The sequence below is a fragment of the Mauremys reevesii genome, linkage group 5, assembly GCF_016161935.1.
Source record: "Mauremys reevesii isolate NIE-2019 linkage group 5, ASM1616193v1, whole genome shotgun sequence".
Taxonomy (NCBI): Eukaryota; Metazoa; Chordata; order Testudines; family Geoemydidae; genus Mauremys; species Mauremys reevesii.
This window is the reverse complement of record NC_052627.1, coordinates 57,924,969-57,945,583: the sequence shown is the minus strand read 5'-3', so window position 1 is coordinate 57,945,583 and position 20,615 is coordinate 57,924,969. Positions and strand designations below refer to the sequence as shown.

The 20,615-nt window shown below is 38.8% G+C and overlaps 1 protein-coding gene across 5 annotated transcripts in view; it reads left to right on the top strand.

Annotated features, from left to right (window-relative positions):
• The window catches only part of LRBA (LPS responsive beige-like anchor protein), a 565,586-nt gene that overhangs the window by 181,416 nt on the left and 363,555 nt on the right, over window positions 1-20,615 (top strand). For all 5 annotated transcript variants that reach the window (XM_039542019.1, XM_039542017.1, XM_039542018.1 and 2 more), the window contains one exon: window positions 19,696-19,804. In XM_039542019.1, coding sequence (XP_039397953.1) covers window positions 19,696-19,804 — 109 coding nt within the window. The remainder of the gene's footprint in view (window positions 1-19,695; window positions 19,805-20,615) is intronic.

The window sequence follows — 20,615 nt, the reverse complement described above, 5'->3', positions numbered from 1 at the left end:
ATTCTTGCTGTAAAGGTGTTAATTCGACCATTTTCTTTTTAAAAACTATAAAACCATGTAAACAGATGGACCCTCCTTCCACTCTACCCTCCCAAGTACATTCCGTTAATAATTTATGGCTTAGACTTAGCAAAACAGTCACGTCACACTCAGGGACAAATGATTCTTTGAAGACCAATAAGTGTGTTTTTGTTTAGCAGAAAATGTCTTATTGTCATTTTGTTCTGTGGCTGACTCAGATGATAGAGCTGTTTTATAAACTGGAATGCAACTTTCATGGGAGAGGGAAAGAAATTCCTAAAAATGTCCCCTGTATTCTCCTCTAAATGGGTCTTCCCTCAGTTCTTACTTAGAGAATCCTTTAAAGTTATTGCTGAATTGCCCCTTGTTAATGCTTTGTGGATTTTAAATAATTATTAAAATGATACTATTATAAACCATATGATTGTATTCTAGAACTCCTCTTTCCTCCCACTATCATTTACAGACTAAATCTCCCGTCTCTAGGTAGACTGTGTATTTTTCCAATAACCTTATTTTTAGCAACCTAAGAGCTTCACCTTAATAAAATAAAGGTTTAGATTCTGGACTGTGGTTTTTCAGCTAAATAGAGAAATTATGGGACCAATTATGTGACTACCTAACTCCACAGAAGACAGTTACCGTGCAGCTGTACAGGTGTAGCATAATTTGAGTATGTGTGGTCTCAGAGATATAGCTAAGGACAGAATTTGGCCAAAATACTTTTATTACTGGTGATGGAGTGTGTTGGAGGAAAAGAATCTAGCTTGATTTTTAGATTCCTGGTTGAGTTCTAAAGGCTGGAGGTTAGTTAGGAAAAACTTCTCTTGTAAATTAAGAAAATTTGATCTTTTGCTAATTTCAAATAGTATTTTAGACTAGATATTAGACAAAAATGGTTGATCTCTCAAATAACTTGAGTCTTCCCCCAATAAAGATCAGCTGACAACTAGAGCTGGAAAAAATATTTCAAATGAAAATTTTTTTTGCAGAAAATATGCAGATTCAGGTTGATGGAAACATTTTGTGATTTTTATGGCAAATTTGCTGTGTTTGTCAAAAAAAAAAGAGAATTTTTGAAATGCTAGTATTTTGTTTCAATGTTTTCTAAATGAAATGTTTTGATTTTCAATTTGAATTTCACTTCAATTTTATTTTAAAAAATTAATAAATATTAAATAAAACTCCTCAAATGAAACACTTTGACCTGAAACAATTTTTAACATCAGTGTGCCAAAAACAAATAAACAAAAATTTGTCTTCCGAAAACTACATTAATCAAACCCTTTTAAAAAATTAAGGATTACAAATTATAAAAATTATAAAAATAACTAGTTGAGGTAAATTGATTTGCTCTTACAGTCCATATATTAACTTACAAACATTATTAAGGTTTTTATTCCTATGTATTAACATAACAATCTTAACTTAGATCAACAAGATGCATTGTACTTACAGATTCTCAACATATAACACTCTGTATCTTCTTCTAAAGGATATATATATATTTTACCTTGACTATTCATAGATATGTTTGTTAATGTAAAAATTAAAATATGTGGGCCTGAAACTGGTTAGACAGCTACTGTGACACTGATCTATCGGAAAACAGAGTATAGCTGTAGACTGCCCAACCCTTCGGTTGCTTTTCACTTGCAATGGTCTGTTGGCTCAAACGGGAAAAAAGGGTATTAGAGAATGTGTTGCTATAGATGCAAATGCTGTGGTGGAAAAAAAAAAAGGTAGCAAAATATAGTTAATATTGATAATTAATGAAGAAATGGAGGATAACAGGCACACTTATGCCAGTTTTACCAGAAAGGGCTTAGGAAGAAGAAATTACGCATTCATCATACAGTATAACTAAGTCCAGACTAGAACAATTTATCCACTCTGCCACTTTTATCCCAGCCTCCAACCCCAAACTGTGGGAATTCTGATATTATGGGACCTGCATCTGATTCATCCTGGTCTTTCTCTTGCAAAATCAAGACTATCGTGTTTATATGTCTCTGCTTACTATATCTTTCCACTTTAAATTGTAGGTTTGTAATATGCAATTTTTGACCTTTACAGTCAACAAATTTGATTTTCATAGTAGTAGCTGTTTTGTTAAAAGTGTGAGTTAGAACCACAATAAACCATCAAGGCATAGACACCAAACAATATTGAAGAGGTGTTGAAATTTTAAAATTATAACTTACAGTATGTTGGAAGGAGGGATAGAAGAGAATTTGTTTGGAGCTCTGGAGACCACATAATATTTTAAAACTCTCAAAAAACCATGTGCAACACAAATGAGCATTTTACAAACTCTGGCTTTTAGTTCATTGTATTTTGTTTGTCTATGTATAGACTTAAGTTTCATCGTCTTTATGTAAATTGAAAACATATGAGGTATGCTGCAAGTAAATGAAGAAACAGAAGCTTTTTGCACATGATGGAATATAAATATTTCAAAAAGTTTGAAGCTTTCATAAACCTTTTCAAAAGTCATCCTCCTTGGTAGTGGGCTTGGGGATGCCAGTAACCTTTTTTTTTAAAAAAAAAAGGTGTATACGTCAGAGGAGTGAACTTCGGTGGAAGGGATATGCCTTTCATTCACTGGCTTCGTGAAAGTGATGTCATAAAACACTTTTTTGAATGTCGGTTGAGAATTCTTAATTGTTTTTATGTAAGATGGTTATAGTAATAGCTGCTTTTTAAAAATAAACTAGAACAACATGAAGCTATTTCACCAGACAATAAGCATGTAAAGGCTTCTACTCATGTCTTATGTTCTTAAATTTTCTAAAAATCTTCTGACAGTCAGGTCTTCCTTACTGGAGTGTGAATTTCCCATCTTCTCTCTATTGCACAAAGTCTTCGCTTGGCTTTCACAAACTACGCTTTCATCTAGTTTAAATAGTAGCTAATATATATATCAGACGACAAGATTTGGTTTGAAAGTCACCTATTTTTAGCTGTTTTATTTTTAGTTAAATGGAGAAAAATTAGGTTTTATTGTGTTCAAGGTACTGCCTTTAGGAATTTAGTGACTTGTAGGTCTTTTATTGATGAGGGAACAATGTCTGTAAAGTCTTTATTCCACTGGAATGGTTCTAAAGACTTTTTTGTAGCAGTGATTAAAAGTTATATCACAGTATATAACCAGACCTCATTAAAGACGTAAATAATACTTCTGACTGTAAAACTTATGCCTCTGCTCAACGAAAAGAGAATCTCCCTGAGATATATATTTTATAGGAATATTTGCATTAGCCTCAGATCCCTCATGTTTGCTGAGCCTCTCATGTGGATTGGGTCCTTTCTTTGCTATGGCATAGTCTAGAGTATTCATAAACCTCTCCCTCTAATACTTCATCAGAAATGCCTGTCCGCACAGTTGCTGTGCATATCACCTTTAGGTCCTATATTGAATTTGGACTAAAGTTAATAATTTGTTGACCTTAAGTTGGCAATATTCTTCTAAAATCTTCCCATCTCTAACTTTTCTACTTGTGCCTAACTCGCTCTCTCTCTCTCTCTCTCTTGTTCTGCTGTTTCTCTTTTTTTGCTTTTCCCATCTTGGAAAGTGCCTGAACTTGTACCTGATTATCTTTGCAATCAGCAGCAATGTGCAGAGCAAGGAAATTCCTAGCTCTGCTCCAGATGGCTGGACACCTTTCACCCTGGCTACAGGAGAATCTAAGTGCCTAACATGCTCACTTGTGGCTTGATCCTGTGCTGAACAGTCCGACCTTGATCCAGCAGAGCTCTTATGCATGTGATTAATTTTGAGTTCCTGGGTAGTCCCATTGACTTGAATGGGACTTCTCACCCGCTCAAAGTTAAGCAGAGCCTCAAGTGCTTTGCTAGATAGTGTGGTCAGCACCTTGCAGGGAAAAGTACCTGTCTGGGACCTTGAATCTGGCATAGCTGAGGGTAGAAAAGTAGGAAGCCCATAATGCCTGTCCCTCTCCACTTCACATGTTGGCTGAGCATCTCATGCAGTGGTTGTCAGGGCAATACCTGTCACTGAAACAAATTTAACAGTAAACTTGCAACCAAGAAAAAGCAGCACAATGGCAGCTATGGAGGTAAGCAAACTTAAAAAGAAAAATCCCCCAGGAAAGGGAAGTAATTGAACAAATAGTGTTACCAACTCTTATGATTTTATTGTTTCTCAATTTTTGTGTTGTTTTTTTAGCTTTAACTACTGGAATCAACATGTTACCTGAGAATCTGTTTTCATTATTTTTTTTAAAAAAAAGCTAAACCTTATTGTTTCAGAGAAAAACTTGAGACCTCGTTGACATAGCTACCACCTCTTGGGGAGGACTAACTACCCTGAGGGGAGCCCCCCCATTGGTGTGGTAGCATCTTCCCTAAAGTGCTACAGAGGCGCAGTCAGGGGCATGCATAGGAATTTAAATTTTACCACTTTTGGGGGAAGGTAGAACTCCTCTGGTGGGAGGTGGGGGCGAGGAGAGCTAACTCCTCCTGTTCCAGGGCTGCAGCAAGGAGAGCATTTCCTCGCCTCAGCCCCTGGGCTGAAGGAAGTTCCACTCTCCCCGCTGCAGTGCAGGAGCAGGAGAAGTTTTGTGCCCCCCACTGGTTATTGGGGGGCCCTGTGCCCCTGCTTGCCTCCCATTGCGCACGACCCTGGCTGCAGTTGAAGTCTTTCAACATGATTAGATATGCTATAGCTCAAACAGAAGTTATGGGCTTGATGCAGAAACTACTGGTTGAGGTTCTTTGGCCTGTGTTATGCAGAAGGTCAGACTAAATGATCACAGTGGTCCTTCTGGTCTTAAAATTTGTTAAATATACGGACTGTCTCTAATAAGAATCTGTTTTCCTATTGGTAAATTTACTGTTGACTTAGCAGAAAACCTTTGCTCTCATGCAAATACTTGAACAATCGCTCTGATGTGTGGTTACTTGGTTTAGTTTGTAAATTTTCACACTCTGAGATGAAAAAATATTCTACTTAGGAGGTTAAACTAATGTTAAAAGAATGAGAGTTGGTGCTTTAATAATGGTCTATGTAGCTGACACAGGTAAAGCAGTGATGTTTCTTTTGGAAAGTGGTAGGCTATTCTTGGAGCTAAATGTTGCATTCCAATAACATTAATACCGTTACATCAAATGGAAAAGAAAAATGAAAGCCAAAATTTTCAACATTAAGTACTGAAAAGTAGACACTTAAATCTTATTTTAGGCATCTAAATAAGTTCCTTGAGTTGCAGAGATGCTATGGACTTTTAGCTGTCTTTGACATTAATGATAGCTGTAGCTCCTCAGCACCTGTGAAAAATAATGCCACTTTTATTTCCATGAACAAATATCTATTTAGGTGTCTAGCTTACACATTTACTTTCTAAAAGTTTAGCCTAACCATTTAAAGACTCAGACAGCTGCTTGGGAATACCTTCCTGTCAGAGAATAACTACCGAAAAGATTAGGTCATGATAAAGTTTTTTATATTGGTTTTAGAAACAATATGAACATTGTTTTGAGTATAAAAAAAATCTTAGCATCTGCAGTGCCAAAAAAAGGCTATTTGAAACTAAAACAAAACTTTAACAATTGATGCCTAGTTTCCTTTATCTGGACAAAATAAAAAATGCAATTGTCATGTGGTGCATCCCACTATGTTGTTTCAGCCCATTAGAAAATAATTCACTGAAGTACAGAGTGTTTATATAGTCAATTTCCTTAGGACATGATTTAGATTCTGAAGTTGGGAAAATTGTATTGAATAGCTTATTTATAAACTTTCTATCAGGCTAACTTGACAAACTCAGTTTAAAACAGACTGAAAATGGCATTGATGACTGTAATGATAAACAGACTGTTTCTAAGTTAACTTTAGACATTTTTAGTTAATAAAATACCATTTCGTAATAAATACAATATTATGTTACCTATATAATCGTGTTTATTGTCTTAACATGTAGTTTCTTGTTCTTGTCTGTTTGAGGATGTCATTTTTGTATGAAAGTATATGGCTGACATTTCCTTAGATCAAGTCCATTAACTCTGTAAATGTCAGTGCTTTCTAGTACAGAATCACATACTTGGTCACTTAAGTGTTTCATTTGGTAACAAAAAAGGAAAATCTATATGGGAAATTGGTAAAACAATTATTCACTGTATAGAGTGCTTTCTGGAACAGAATACAGGTAGGCCTTTTAAAGAATGGCTCACATCTTTCTTAGTCTGATCAGGCTAACAAATTGAAGGGCTAGTGACAAGATAGATAATAGTCCAGTGTGCAACTGTGTTATACATAAATTGTTAATATATTGTCAGGACTTACAGTGGTGTCAAAGGAAACTTTTGGCACCAATCATTGAAGTGCAGGCAGCTCTAACAGACACCTTGCAAAAGTCTCACTGGGACTGAGCCTGTTCTCGGTACTGGTGGACTTTGCTGTGGGACTGATACCCAGAGTCTCCACTCCTGGACAGACTGAGAGAGACAGTTAATAGACCAGGTCACTCTTATTACCAATTGGTATTAGACATCACATTCCAGCATTCCTTACCCAGGAAGGTCTATGATTTTATCTCCTCAAGGAAGTGCAGCAGACCATCCCCACCAAAATATGACCCATCACCTATGAGGACAACCCAGTGGGACACAGTAAAGGGGAGGAATCCCTAAGAGAATCACCTGTAAAACTTCAAAATCCAGAAGAAAATCATCAAGCTGATATTCTCCTATGTGTCCTGATTCCCCAGAGTATGCCTACTGGCCTGGGCCTTATTGGTTCCCTTGGGGTATCAACCCATACATCAGGAAACCAGCTTCATCAACAGTCTCCAGAGCAGGATTGTCTACCCCGAACAGCTATTGCAACTAGTTCCTGCCCAGATCCCAGCCCACCAACATCTACTGGAGGTAGAACAAGAGCTTAGTGGGGACACTGTCCAACATTCTTCGGCCATTTCTTCCTCATCTTTTGATGAGATGACTAATCCTCCCTCCACTGCCTCCTTGGTCGAGCTGAAGGTGTTTCAATATCCAATTAGAAGATTAGTGGATACATTGAGTATCCTCCTGGAGATAATCCAAGAAAAATAGTATAAGTGATTGGACATTCTTCAGTCTTTACTGTCTGGCCCTATCCATTTAATGAAAGACTCTTAGAACTTTTAAAGCTAATATGACACACTGCTGTGTCTGCCTCTGCGACCTCCAGATGCACAGGCAGGAGATACCAGGTACTGGTGAAAGGATACAGGATACAGATATGGCGGCCAGGACCATGGCTATGACCATAACAGTGAGGAGATGATCTCATCTCCAGGTGTCTAGCATGCCTTGAGAGGTCCAAGCAACTATAAAGGACTTACCTTTTCAGGGAAATGAGCTATTCAGTAGTAGCGCGGATAAGGCATTACACTCATTAAGATTCCAGAGTGATCCTTCCCTTTCTGGAGTTACATGTTCCAGCTCTGAGACAGAAACAACCATCATTTGGATACAGACCTCATTTGCAATTTCATCCTGCAGAGCGTCCTTCAGTGTCACGGAGGAAGAGGCCGTGCTTCTACCAAAGATGTTTGTGTAGCTTCTCAACAGTTCTGCCAATGGAAAGGGTGCCCAGAAAGCAATGTCCATGGGACCATCGAACCTGTTTGGACTACCAATTATGAATACAGTCCTCTCTATTCAGTTTGGCATCCACTTCTATATTTTGCAGAAGCTTTGGCTGGACCAGTGGGCCCTTGAGATTGTGAACAAAGGGTTACCTGCCTAGTTACAAACTGTTCCATCACCCTCCAATCCCTCCTTGACCCTCTTTACTGACTCTTCTTGTGAAACAGTTCTAATACAAGAAGTAGATTCCCTCTTGCAACAGTGGAGTAAATGCCTCAGGAGTTCTACTCCCACTACGCTAAATCCTAAAGAAGACAGAGGCTGGAGACCCATCCTGGGTCTTTGACATCCGATGTCTTCATTTGTTGTTCCAAATTCAGGATGGTTAGCTTCTTTCATCGGTTCCTTGGATCCAATGGACTGGTTGACAGCTCTTGACCTGCAAGACACTTGCTTTCATATTTTGATACTTCCAGCCATCAGAAAATACCTATGATTCCTGGTAGGAACATCACACTACCAAATACGGAGTCCTGACCCGTGGCCTGTCTAGAGCACTCAGTCTATTTACCAAGGTTCTTGCTGTAGTGGCAGCCCACCTAAGGAGACATGAAATTCACATGTACCATTACAGTAGGTGACTGGCTAATATGGGGTTCATCCCCTCAGCAAGCCACAAACACTCTATGAAAGACTCTAGACCTCTTTGCCTCCCTGGGCCTCAGAGTTACCACAGAAATCCACAGTGACCCAAAAACAAGTATTGAGTTCACGGGTTGGCAAAAACATCCCTCCACAGAGATGCCACACAATGACAGATGTATGGAAGTTCCAAGAACAGTTCACCTGTCTGAATCTTCTGAGACACATGGTGGGACATAGTGTTCTCTGCGTTGCATCAACAGACAAGGAGGGCCGTAGTCATTCCTCCCTTTGTTGGAAAGCCTTATGCTTGTGGACATGGAATATTTGGCATTATATCACCCTGGTGGCTCTCCACCTGCCAGCAAACCAACTCAGCAGATACCTGAGGGACTAGTGGTCCCTCAAACCTTCTGTCCACACAGTCATCCGCAGATGGGGCTACCCGAAGACAGACCTCTTCGATGTGCCACAATCTTGGTTAGTCAACCCCTAATAGAGGGTACATGGTACGCTCGCAAATTATGACAGTTACTTAAAGGACTGACTCATGTCTTTCAACCAGTCAGAGAACCCCCTTCTTCTTGGGACATCAACGTACTGTTGTCTGACTTAATAGGTTCCCCATCTGCTCATTCCAGCACCTTTCCACGAAGGCAGACTTCCAGTAGGCCACTACGTCAGCCAGGACTAGGGAGATCCGGGGTCTCATGGCAGATCCTCCTTACACTCTTTCACAAGGATAAAGTCACCCTGAAGCCTCATCCAAAATTGTTGCCAATTTTGTATGAGACTTTCAATAGATCAGCTGAGTCATCTGCTGATCTTTTTCCTCAAACCTCATTCTTCACCAGCCAAAGCAAAACTTAATATGCTGGATGTGGTTAGAGCATTGTCCTTTTAGAGAGAACTAGATTATTCAGAGCCTCAGACTATTTGCTGTGTGGTGGAATGGATGAGGGGTCAATGGATTGTCAAGTTGCCACCCTACAAATTTCAGTCATGGGACATTGTTCAAAGAGGTGGTGGAGGCTGCTTGGGCTTTGGTTGAATGAGACCTGATATTCCAGGAGATTTTTCTTTGCTAAAACATACCAGGTATGTACACAGTCCAAAACCCACTGGATAATCTCTCCTTGATGCTTTTCCCATCAGTTTCTTTTTCATCTGCCCTTTTATATTGATATTTGTTTTTAGTTTGTCTTCTTTCTAAAATGAAAGAAAAGCTGACTGTGTGCTCATCCTGCAAAAGCATTGTTGGTGTGCATGCTGAGCATAAAAGGCTTCATCCCTGCTGATGGGCAGTCTCCTCACTGGCAGTTGAATAAAGTCTGACAATGTGCAAGTCAAGCATTTAGCTTAGACATCAACCCTCAGGGGTGTGAGGGCTGCTTCAGGCCAGTTGAATAAGTCTGACAGAGTGTAGAAACACAACATTGGCTCTGAGATGTTGCTGCAATCTCATCCAGCTAGTTGATCTGGCACCATTGACCAAACAAAAGGAGACCCCTTCCTGATGTCCAATCATCTGGAAGTATACATGAGATCCTTCCTCTGTCCATGGGCCAACCCTCCAGAAGCAAGATTGACAGTGTATTTAAAAAAAAAAAAACACCCACACCAAACCTACTACCTTTTCACGTCTTTCTCCTGGAAAAGAACCCAGTTCGTACTGCTATCATGTCTTCATCTGGTTCAGATGTCATCGCATTTGTGTCTGTGTCTAGATGTTGGACTATGGTACAATATGCAAGTCTCTTATCCTTCACACTTTTTGTATAACAAGGACACTGGTAACCTTGCACAAAAGTTGTGAGGCCCTTCAAACCCTGTTATACTCCTTAACTGCATTAATGTTTTTTCCAGAGAACAGCAATGGGATGATGTCTTTCACTAGGCCATGTCTGAGTCTTTTGTAGAGCCTGTTCTTTGTAGGGCTTTTTCCCCTTGTGACATTATGAAACCTAATGCATAGTATCTTGGAATATTCAAAATGCTTTAATGCAAAAGGGAAAAAAGTTTATGCCTGTAAGGGTGTTCCTTTCCATTGCCATCTACAGTAATAGTCCCAGGTGATGGAAAGGGATGCTGGAGTAAAACAGTGTCTTGGCTTATTCATTGAATAGTGTTTATGTACAACAGCGCATATGGCTGATCAAGGTCTCATTATCTGCGCTGCAAATGGGATAAGCCTTGTGATATGATGATTTACTCTTAAGAGAAATACCAATTGTCCACAGTTCTCTTTCCTGGAATTCCGGGAGGCTGTTTACTGATTTGGAAGATCTTTCTTTAGGTCAGTCAGGATGAAGTTAAGGTGCTGCCAACAGCTCTCGTCAGGTCTTGGTGCTTTTGTCTTCTGACATCCTAGGTCTGATGTTGGCAACACACAAGTTTTACTTTCCTGTCTACTGGATTTTTGTCTCTGGGTTGTGGAGAGAATCTTTGCCTGAGATTGAAGCTTCTCAGATTGGCAGCCTGACTTTTAGATTCCTGGGATGATCAAGGAGAAGGATCTTCTGAATTCCAGGGGCTACTGTTGGAAAGCATAAGGCTTTTGACCAGACAACTCTACTTCAATGAGTTGGAAAAGATTCCTTATTTTGGCAGCTCAAAAAGAAGCTCCTCTCTTGCTTTTAATGTGGCTATCTATTGCACCTGGCAGAGTTAAAACAGTGTGTTTTATTGGGCTGCATAGGGCTGCAATTTCAGTTTCCACTCTCCAGTGCACAGCACAGTAGTCTTCCCTCATCCTGCAGCACACTAGCTTATAGAAGACTTGCTATGTATACTATTAAAACTGCTTGGGACAATTGTTTTGCTATAGCTGTGGCAAAGGATACTGACTTCTCCATTGCAATGGATTTGGCTGTGCCATAGGTACCACGGAGGGATACATTGATTTGAGCTACCTTGAAGGTATTCTTTCCAGGAATCGCCTTTGCCATGGAATCTTGTTCTCATAAAATTTGTAGGACCTCTTATCTATTACTTTGTACTATACCTCTGTGAAGAGAGCATTCCTCATAGCCATAACTACGGGGACGCAGGCCATACAGCTAATTTTCCAGTAGAGGTATTAAGAACATAAGAATGGCTGTACTACGTCAGACCAAAGTCCATCCAGCCCAGTATCCTGTCTACTGACAGTGGCCAATACCAGGTGCCCCAGAGGGAGTGAACCTAACAGGTAATGATTACGTGATCTCTCTCCTGCTGTCCGTCACCACTCTCTGACAAACAGAGGCTAGGGACATCATTCCTTACCTATCCTGGCTAATAGCCATTAATGGACTTAACCTCCATGAATGTATCTAGTTCTCTTTTAAATCCTGTTAGAGTCCTAGCCTTCACAATGTCCTCAGGCAAGGAGTTCCACAAGTTGACTGTGCGCTGTGTGAAGAACTTCCTTTTATTTGTTTTAAACCTGCTGCCCATTAATTTCATTTGGTGGCCCCTAGTGCTTATATTGTGGGAACAAATAAATAACTTTTCCTTATTCACTTTCTCCACGCCACCCCCTTCGTCTCCTCTTTTCCAAGCTGAAAGGCCCTAGCCTCTTTAATCTCTCCTCATATGGGACCCGTTCCAAACCCCTAATCATTTTAGTTGCCCTTCTCTGAACGTTTTCTAATGCCAGTATATCTTTTTTGAGATGAGGAGACCACATCGTACGCAGTATTCAAGATGTGGGCATACCATTGATTTATATATGGGCAATAAGATAGAGAATAACATGGAGACTATCCCCTTTTTAATGATTCCTAACATCCTGTTTGCTTTTTTGACTGCCACTGAACGCTGCATGGACGTCTTCAGAGTACTATCCACAATGACTCCAAGATCTTTTTCCTGATTAGTTATAGCTAAATTAGCCCCCATCATATTGTATGTATAGTTGGGGTTATTTTCCCCAATGTGCATTACTTTACATTTATCCACATTAAATTTCATTTGCCATTTTGTTGTCCAATCACTTAGTTTTGTGAGATCTTTTTGAAGTTCTTCACAATCTGCTTTGGTCTTAACTATCTTGAGTAGTTTAGTATCATCTGCAAACTTTGCCACTTCACTTTTTACCCCTTTTTCCAGATCATTTATGAATAAGTTGAATAGGATTGGTCCTAAGACTGACCTTTGGGGAACACCACCAGTTACCCCTCTTCATTCTGAAAATTTACCATTTATCCCTACCCTATTCTTTGAGTTGGAGATGTCGAAAGTAGGATTCTAGGTCACTGCAGAACTGTATTATGTTTGTAGGTCTGGAGGGACAAAAAAAGAGGCCCCGGGATAGGATGGACTCTTCTGCCAGGCTGAGAGTATAGCTGGAAAGATTCATGATATTGTTGGGTGGGTTAAGGGAACTGCTGTTGTGACTCTTTGTAGCATGTAGTAGTTTAGATAGTTTAGTATCCTTTTTCCTTTGTAGAGAAGCAAAGTTTGTGTTGTAAATGGCTTGTCTAGTTTTTGTGAAGTTTGTCCATGAGGAAGTTTGTGTGGAAAGTTGTTTTTTCATGATAGTATCCAGTTTTGAGAGCTCATTCTTGATCTTTCCCTGTTTGCTGTATAGGATGTTGATCAGGTGGTTTTGCAGTTTCTTTGAGAGTGTGTGGCACAATCTCTCAGCATAGTCTGTATGATATGTAGATTGTAATGGATTTTTTACCTTTAGTCCTTTTGGTATGATGTCCATCTGTTTGCATTTGGAAAGGAAGATGTCTGTCTGTATCTGTACGAGTTTTTGTATGAAGTTGATGGATTTCCACTCCATACAGCTAAATGCAGTGCCTTGCATAGTGACAGGTTTCAGAGTAGCAGCCGTGTTAGTCTGTGTCCTTAAAAAGAACAGGAGTACTTGTGGCACCTTCGAGACTAACAAATTTATTTGGGCATAAGCTTTCGTGGGCTACAGCCCACTTCATCGGATGCATAGAGTGGAACATATAAGAAGAGTGAGTGTGTGTGTGTGTGTGTGTGTGTATATATATATATATATATATATATATATACACACACACACACGTACGGAGAAGATGCCATACCAGCTCTAAGAAGCTAATTAATTAAGATTACCTGTTATCAGCAGGAAAAAAACTTTTGTAGTGACAGTCAAGATGGTCAATTACAGACAGTTGACAAGAAGTGTAAGGATAGTTATCTTAAGAAAATAGATTCAAGTAGTGTAATGACTCAGCCATTCCCAGTCTCTATTCAAGCCATCTCCCACTGTTTCTTTTACATGGTTGTTAACCACAGTGGCTCTTTTTTAGTTCTTTTACTGTATTTTTTAATTTGGGGTATACATTTAAGTTGGGCCTCTATTCCATAAAGAAAATATGGTTTTGTCTATGTCCTCATCCTATTTTCCAGTCTAAAGTCCTCTCTGATTTCTGTCTTTCAGGCCACTAGCCTACCTCTTTCCCCAAGCATTTCTTACAGCTTTTTTTATACCTTGACAGATGTTCAGCACTTGGAATTACTGAAGTGTACCCAACTAAATCAAAAGCAGTACCTATATGATGTCTTAGTGCTGCCTTAGCCATATAATTGTGCAAAGTTACTACTTGACTCTCTATAGGCACTTTTAAAGCAGTTTTGTCCATCACTAAGTTAAGAGTCAGGGTGAAATTGCTGTCACTTCTAATGCTTTTTTGACTCAGCATCCGGAACTGATGTTTGTCTTGTTCACCTAGAACTACTTAGCCCACTTCCAGGGAGTTGTATGGTTTACTGAACCCTTGGTAGTGGGAACATAGAGAAAGAACTCAAATATGAGAAGTTGCATACCAGTAACTCTTGTCCTTTTGAGAGTGTTGCCTCTGCATATTCACATTCCCTACCTACTTTTTTCATTTATTCAGTCTTAGGTCAAGAATTCCTGAAATAGAGAAGGAATTGAGGGACACTTTCTTTTATACTCTCTGTGAATCCTCTGTGAGGGAGAGGCCCCAAAAGACACTGCATACCAGAAGATTCTCGAGGCTTGTGGGACAGATGCAAGTGGGAATATGCAGAGGCAATATTTTTTAACATAATATTGGTGGAAGATAATAGGTAAAACTGTGAATCTGGCAGTCTAAAAATATTCCTTCAAACAAATATTTTTAACTTCCATCTCCATGTGATGCTCATGACCAGTATCAATAGTTACTGAAATGGGAAAGAGCAAAGTATTTGTCCCATGTATGCCAATGGTATCAATTTAAAAAAACCTATAAGGCTAGTTCCCTGACTGAAGAATAGTTTAATGGAAATATTTACAAAATGGATATTTGAAAAACATTAGCGATGTATTTAACCCTTCTCTCACCCCCAAAAATTCTATAAAATCTTTGCTTTCATATCCCTAGGACAATATTTAATAGGCTTAAAGTTCATGTTGATAAGCACTTATTCTAAACTCTGATTTTCTGTTGTTTTTTTACTTTTATGTAAAAGTAAAAACTTACGTTGAAATGTTTCCATTATGGTCTCAGTCCAGAAGTTTTTTAATTGTAAATTTCTTAATCTGTTCAGCCATTTGAGTTAGTGATGAATGAATATTTTTTGGATTGTAAGACTGCTTAGAGTCTAAAATTCTTTTTTTTTAAAAAGGTCAATTTAAAAATAACATTTAAAGTCAGTTGTTTGAAATCTTCTTTTAGAAGTGCTATCATACTGGAGAGGTAATTCTAATCCAGCTGCATCCATCAGAGTGGAGACTGGCTTGACCTCAGTTAGTTCAGCATGTAATACTAGAGAGAGATCCAAACCACAAATCACTGTACAATCTTGAGATTCCTTAAGACCAGCTGCTAACAAAGCAAAGCAAAGAATGTACTTAGTTAGAAGTGAAGAAGCAGAGGAGAGAAGATGGATCAACTACCGGCTGAGAATAGATTTCAGAAAATGATATTCCACTGATGCAGGCCCAAAAGGTGTTACAGTGAAGAAAATAAATGTGTATCACTCCCGAGGCCTGGTAATACTTCCTTTCAGCCGCTATTATAAGAAACTGCTTTAAAGCCATTAATGTTAAGACTTTAAGTCTGACAAACACTGACATGCTGTTAATGAAAACTGGATGACCAGATTCTGTAATGAAAAACATGGGGGTGCTTCTGGGCAAGGTCAGGAGAATGGATATAGAAAGAAGGTGTCAAGTATCAGAGGGGTAGCCGTGTTAGTCTGGATCTGTAAAAGCTTGCATCTGAAGAAGTGGGTATTCACCCACGAAAGCTCATGCTGCAAAACGTCTGTTAGTCTATAAGGTGCCACAGGATTCTTTGTTGCTTTTATAGAAAGAAGGGTACTGGAATGAGGAGAAAAGGGTGTTTTCTCCTCCCCACCCCGTTCCTGCCATTCTCCTACTGTGGAAATCAGGACAAATTATAGAGAAAAGTGCTGGAAGACTATACTTGCTTATCAATGTCCCCTCTACTGTTTTCTTCCCATCCCAGCTCCTTTCCTTTTTTTTCTGCCATGTTTTTAATTTAACATTTTCTTCAAGTCCTTCCTTTATTTCCAGTTCTTCTTTCTCTTTCTACTGTTTTCATTATTTTTCATCTTAGTCTCTGTTTTCTTCATTTTTCCTCAACTTCTTTTCCCATCTCTCCCCATTTCAGTTATCACTCTTTCACTCACTTTTTTGTTCTTTATCTCATTCTTTTTCTCCCTCTTTCTTGCCCTCATCCTTTACTGCATACAACCATTCATTCATTTCCTTACTTTCCTCTTGCCCTGTGGAATTGTGCCTGTAGAAGCTGAAGGACGGTGTGGGTGGAGAGGAGACATGCATGTAAAGGAGGAAGGAGAGGGTAGCTCAAGTTTTTGCGTAATGCAAGCCTCAAAATATTGTTTAGTATACAACAGCTGAAAATATCTATAATAATGTTGCCTTTTGCTTTCAGTAGCATGTAGTTCTGGATTACTACCAGCCCCATTTCTCACCAGATTAACTAGGCTTCACTTGCCCAGAACATTTCAGTACAATCAGACTTCTTTAGAGAAAAACAGCATATTTTCCTGAGATTCCAGTTTTAAATCTCCAGTGTACTTCAATACAGTAACAAAGGTTATTTGACTTGAATGGGGAGATTTGGATATGACAAACATTAGGACCTCAAGCTGATTTTGAATATTATAAAAATATATATACCATGAAAATGTTTTTGTGCTTTATACAGCTTTATCCAATATACCAAATAACTTCAGAATGTAATGTTCTTGTTTGAAAATAGTGTGAGTCTACTCTGAAAAATGACTTAAAATTGTATCATAGTGTTCTGTTTGTGCTTCAGTGACTTCTGGAGCAAACTTGCAAAAATACCACTGTGACCAGCAGCTTAATCATAAATGTACAGATGTCTTTCCAACAGCAAATCCTACAGACTTCCATCTTTGATCTAAAAGTCCAGATGGATTATTTCTGGCTATTGCATGACCAATAATAAAGATTCAGGGGGTGGGAGCAAATTCTATCACCAGTTAGTTATTATACTTTTGTAGCACCATTGTCAAAATAGGGTGTATGTTTATTCCTGCTAAAGCATGAACAGAACTATTTATGCATTTTCAATAGCAGGGCAAAATTATGTGCTCACTTTTACCCCCTCTAACCTCATTGCCTTGAAATTGCAATTTTGTTAATTTTTTTGAAGCATTAAAAGGGATAAAATGTCGATTACATAGCTATGGGTGTATTGGCTCTGCAATGCTATTGGGATTAAAAAGCAGTAAAAACTTAATTTTTGTCATTAATATAAGCAGAAGAATTCACACAGTGGCAGATCTATTGAATAAAAAGCTATTTTTACAGTCACTATTGGAGTAAAATTGATATTCAAAAACAAGAGAAGGTAATAGCTCTGACCTTCCCAGCTGGGATATATATGTGGGGAATCACTACTATACCCCAGCTGGGAAGGTGAAACCATGCTCCAAACAGCTGCACATTTTCAAAAAAAAAATTTTCAGGGTTTTTTCTATTTAACATGGCAATAGTGATTTTGAACAATTCAGAGCAACCCAGACAGCCTCATTGCCACTTAGAGTCTTGTTTCCGGGACTTCGCCATCTTTAGAGCTCTTCTTCTAGGACTTCTCAGCCCTCTTCATCTGAGACTTTGCCCCAGCTGGATCCTGGTGCCTGGTGTCTTTCTCTCAGATCATCCACATGATGGGTGCAGAGACCCCCTTCCCAGGTCTTTGGGTGCTCCAAGGTTTCTCTCATCATCTCCACTGGCCCAAGGGCATTAACCAATGCACTGGGGTGTTAAAATAGGCAAAGAAGATTTTTTTTTCCAGCTGAGTTTACAATGAGATGAGGCAGAAATATGAGGCAAGGCTGTCCCAATTTCTGGTGTTGCAGAGAGAGCTCCTCAACAACAGGAGAACAATTAGGAGGAGACAGAAGAGGCAGCCAGTGTCAGATGACCAGGGATACATCAACTTTTTTTTTCTTTTTAAAAAAAAGAATATATCAGCTTCTCCTCCTTGGCTGTTGAAAGACCAAGATGTTTCTCCTCCTTATTCCTTCTGCTGTTCATTCTGATGGTGGTAAGGCAGGAGAAAGTATCTTTAGTTGCTCCAGTCTGTTTGATCAGTGCCCCACCCCATAGCCTTATATGTATTGATGAGTATGAGCACCATTGCTTTGCTCAGTGAAAATGTGATCAAGCCAAATGCATAGAAATACGTATGCAAGTTTTGAATATTCAAAAGGGGACGGTGAGTTAGAGTTTAGATAGAATGTGAACTTGAATAAGTTACTTTATCTCTCACAAAGGCACCATTTGTCTTACAAGTGTGATATTGCATTGATGTTTTCTATATTGTAAACAAAAAAGTCACAAAATGTATTTATCATAGTGTACTGTATTTTTGACAAAATTCACCTATATTCTCTGCTGGTTCATATGGTGCATGCTTGAAAGAATTTATAGTAACGTGCATCTCCTGTCCCATTGTACATCATTGTATAGCCAATTTTAACTTGATAAATTCCTCTTAACTAATTTAAAAATAGGATCTGTATGAATGTTTTTAGTAACAATATATGAACTCCCTGGATAATTGGGCTGTAATTCGACTGTGAGCTTTGCTGCCCTTCATAAACTGCTGAAGCTGTGCTCTTAAAGTTTATGAAGGCCTCAGAAATGCTAGATTGAATCACAGCTTTATTTGCTATATAAACTAGAACGGCTAGATGTCATGGCATTTAGTTCATGAGTTTGAGGATGTTTTGTATCATTTAATGTAAAACTTCCATTTTATAGACATTCTTTATAGATAGGGCCCTACCAAATTCACGGTCAATTTCGGTCAATTTCATGGTCATAGGATTTTTAAAATAATACATTTCATGATTTCAGGTATTTAAATGTTTATTTTCATGGTTTTTTAATTGTAGGGTTCGTACCCCAAAAAGGTACGGGGGGGTCGCAAGGTTACCGTAGGGGGGTTGCAGTACTGCTACCCTTACTTCTGTGCTGTTGGTGGGGGTGGTGCTATCTTCAGAGCTGGGTGGCCAGAGAGTGGTGGCTGCTGGACGGGATCTCAGCTCTGAAGGCAGAAGTAAAGATGGCATGGTATGGTATTTCCATCCATACTTCTGCGCTGCTGCCTGCAGAGCTGGGCCCTTGGTCAGAGGGCTGGGCTCTCTGGTCGTCCAGCTCTCAAGGCAGCAGTGGAGAAGTAAGGGTGCTATGGTATGGTATTGCCACCCTTACTTCTGCTCTGCTGCTGGCAGGGCACTGCCTTCAGAGTTGGGCGCCTGGTCAACATCTGCTGCTCTCCAGCCGCCCAACTCTGAAGGCAATGCAGAAATAAGGGTGGTAATACCATGACCCCCCCCCCCCGGTAAAATAACCTTGCAACCTCTTTTGGTGTCAGGACCCCCAGTTTGAGACACACTGGTTTCCCCCGTGAAATCTGGTCTTCTGTGTGCTTTTACCCTATACTATACAGATTTCACGGTCCATAACACGTTTTTCATGGTCCTTATTTGGTAGGGCCCTATTTTTAGATGAGGGAAGAACAATGCATTTCATAATTAATTTATCTTTTTGTGTATTAATTACTTTGGGTATGTATATGTAAATTTACGTATTTGGATGTTTTCTTACATTGTGTGTGTGTGTATGTGTATATATATGTGTGTGTGTGTGTGTATGTGTATATATATGTATATATTTGAAACCAAACAAACTTTCACCTTGTATTGTGAATGGAGTGTTTTCCAGTACTGCATATGGTTAACTTTTTGAAACATGTTTTTAGTAGGCAGCCAGAAAACTGCAGATCAGTGGTTTACAAAATAATTTTGTTAAATGTTTTGTTAAAATAAGGTTGGTATTTTGGAACAAAGCCCCAACATTTTGTATATAAATATCCTCTTCAGATATTAGTTTTTGGAGTTCATAATCCCTGGTTAATCTTTCTAAATATTTTATGCCCACAGATTGCTGAGCCAAACAATGAAGGATCATTTAGTGAGAGTGGCAAATGAAGCAGAATTTATCCTGAGTAGACAGAGAGCAGAGGATATTCACAGACATGCTGAATTTGAGGTAGGAAGTAAAAAACGTTGTGTGCCAGCAAATGCTAAGGCAGTTCAATCCTGCAAGATGTTTGGGAGGTATTAAGTGTCCTCAGCTCCCACTGACTTCAGTGGAAGTACAGAATGCTCAGAAACCTGCAGGAATGCTCAGCATCTTGCAGAATCTACAAATAATATTGGTTTTTGGGAGGAGGAAGGTGGGCAAAAAGAGAGTCTCTAGCATACCAATTCTTAAGTCACTTACACCAAGTAAATAATACTGTAGTGTTTTGTGTTAATGAAGCTTTGTAGCATCAAAGCTATTTTAATAAAGGGTCATAAATCAAGATAAAATTCACATTTAAAAATTCCTTACCTGTGTTAACTTATATCAGCAAATTATATGGTTTGTTTATTTAACTCATCTCGGATAGTTTTTAAACAATTTAACTTTTTCGTGTGGCTCAATACAGTTTTGTTGCATTGCTCTTTTTGTCACTTGAGGAGAATTTTAAAATGAAATATGAACATATATATTCATAGAATTATAATAAAAAATGCAAATCTTATTTATAACTCCTATTTAACCATATCTGCAGTTTTGGAGCTCCACTTCTTAAAAAAACCACGCATAATTAACAGTGTTATTTTGTGTCATTGTTTAAAAAAAACAACCAAACAAAAAACCAAACAACCCCCAAACTAGTGATATCGCATATATAGTTTCAGTTTTACTTAAAGGGAACTTAGCCTTTCTTCTGGCATACCATATTGCTTGTGGTTTTGTTGTTAAAATGAAACATAAGTGTATGAAGGCATGCTTGTGTTTAATGTATTTCTAA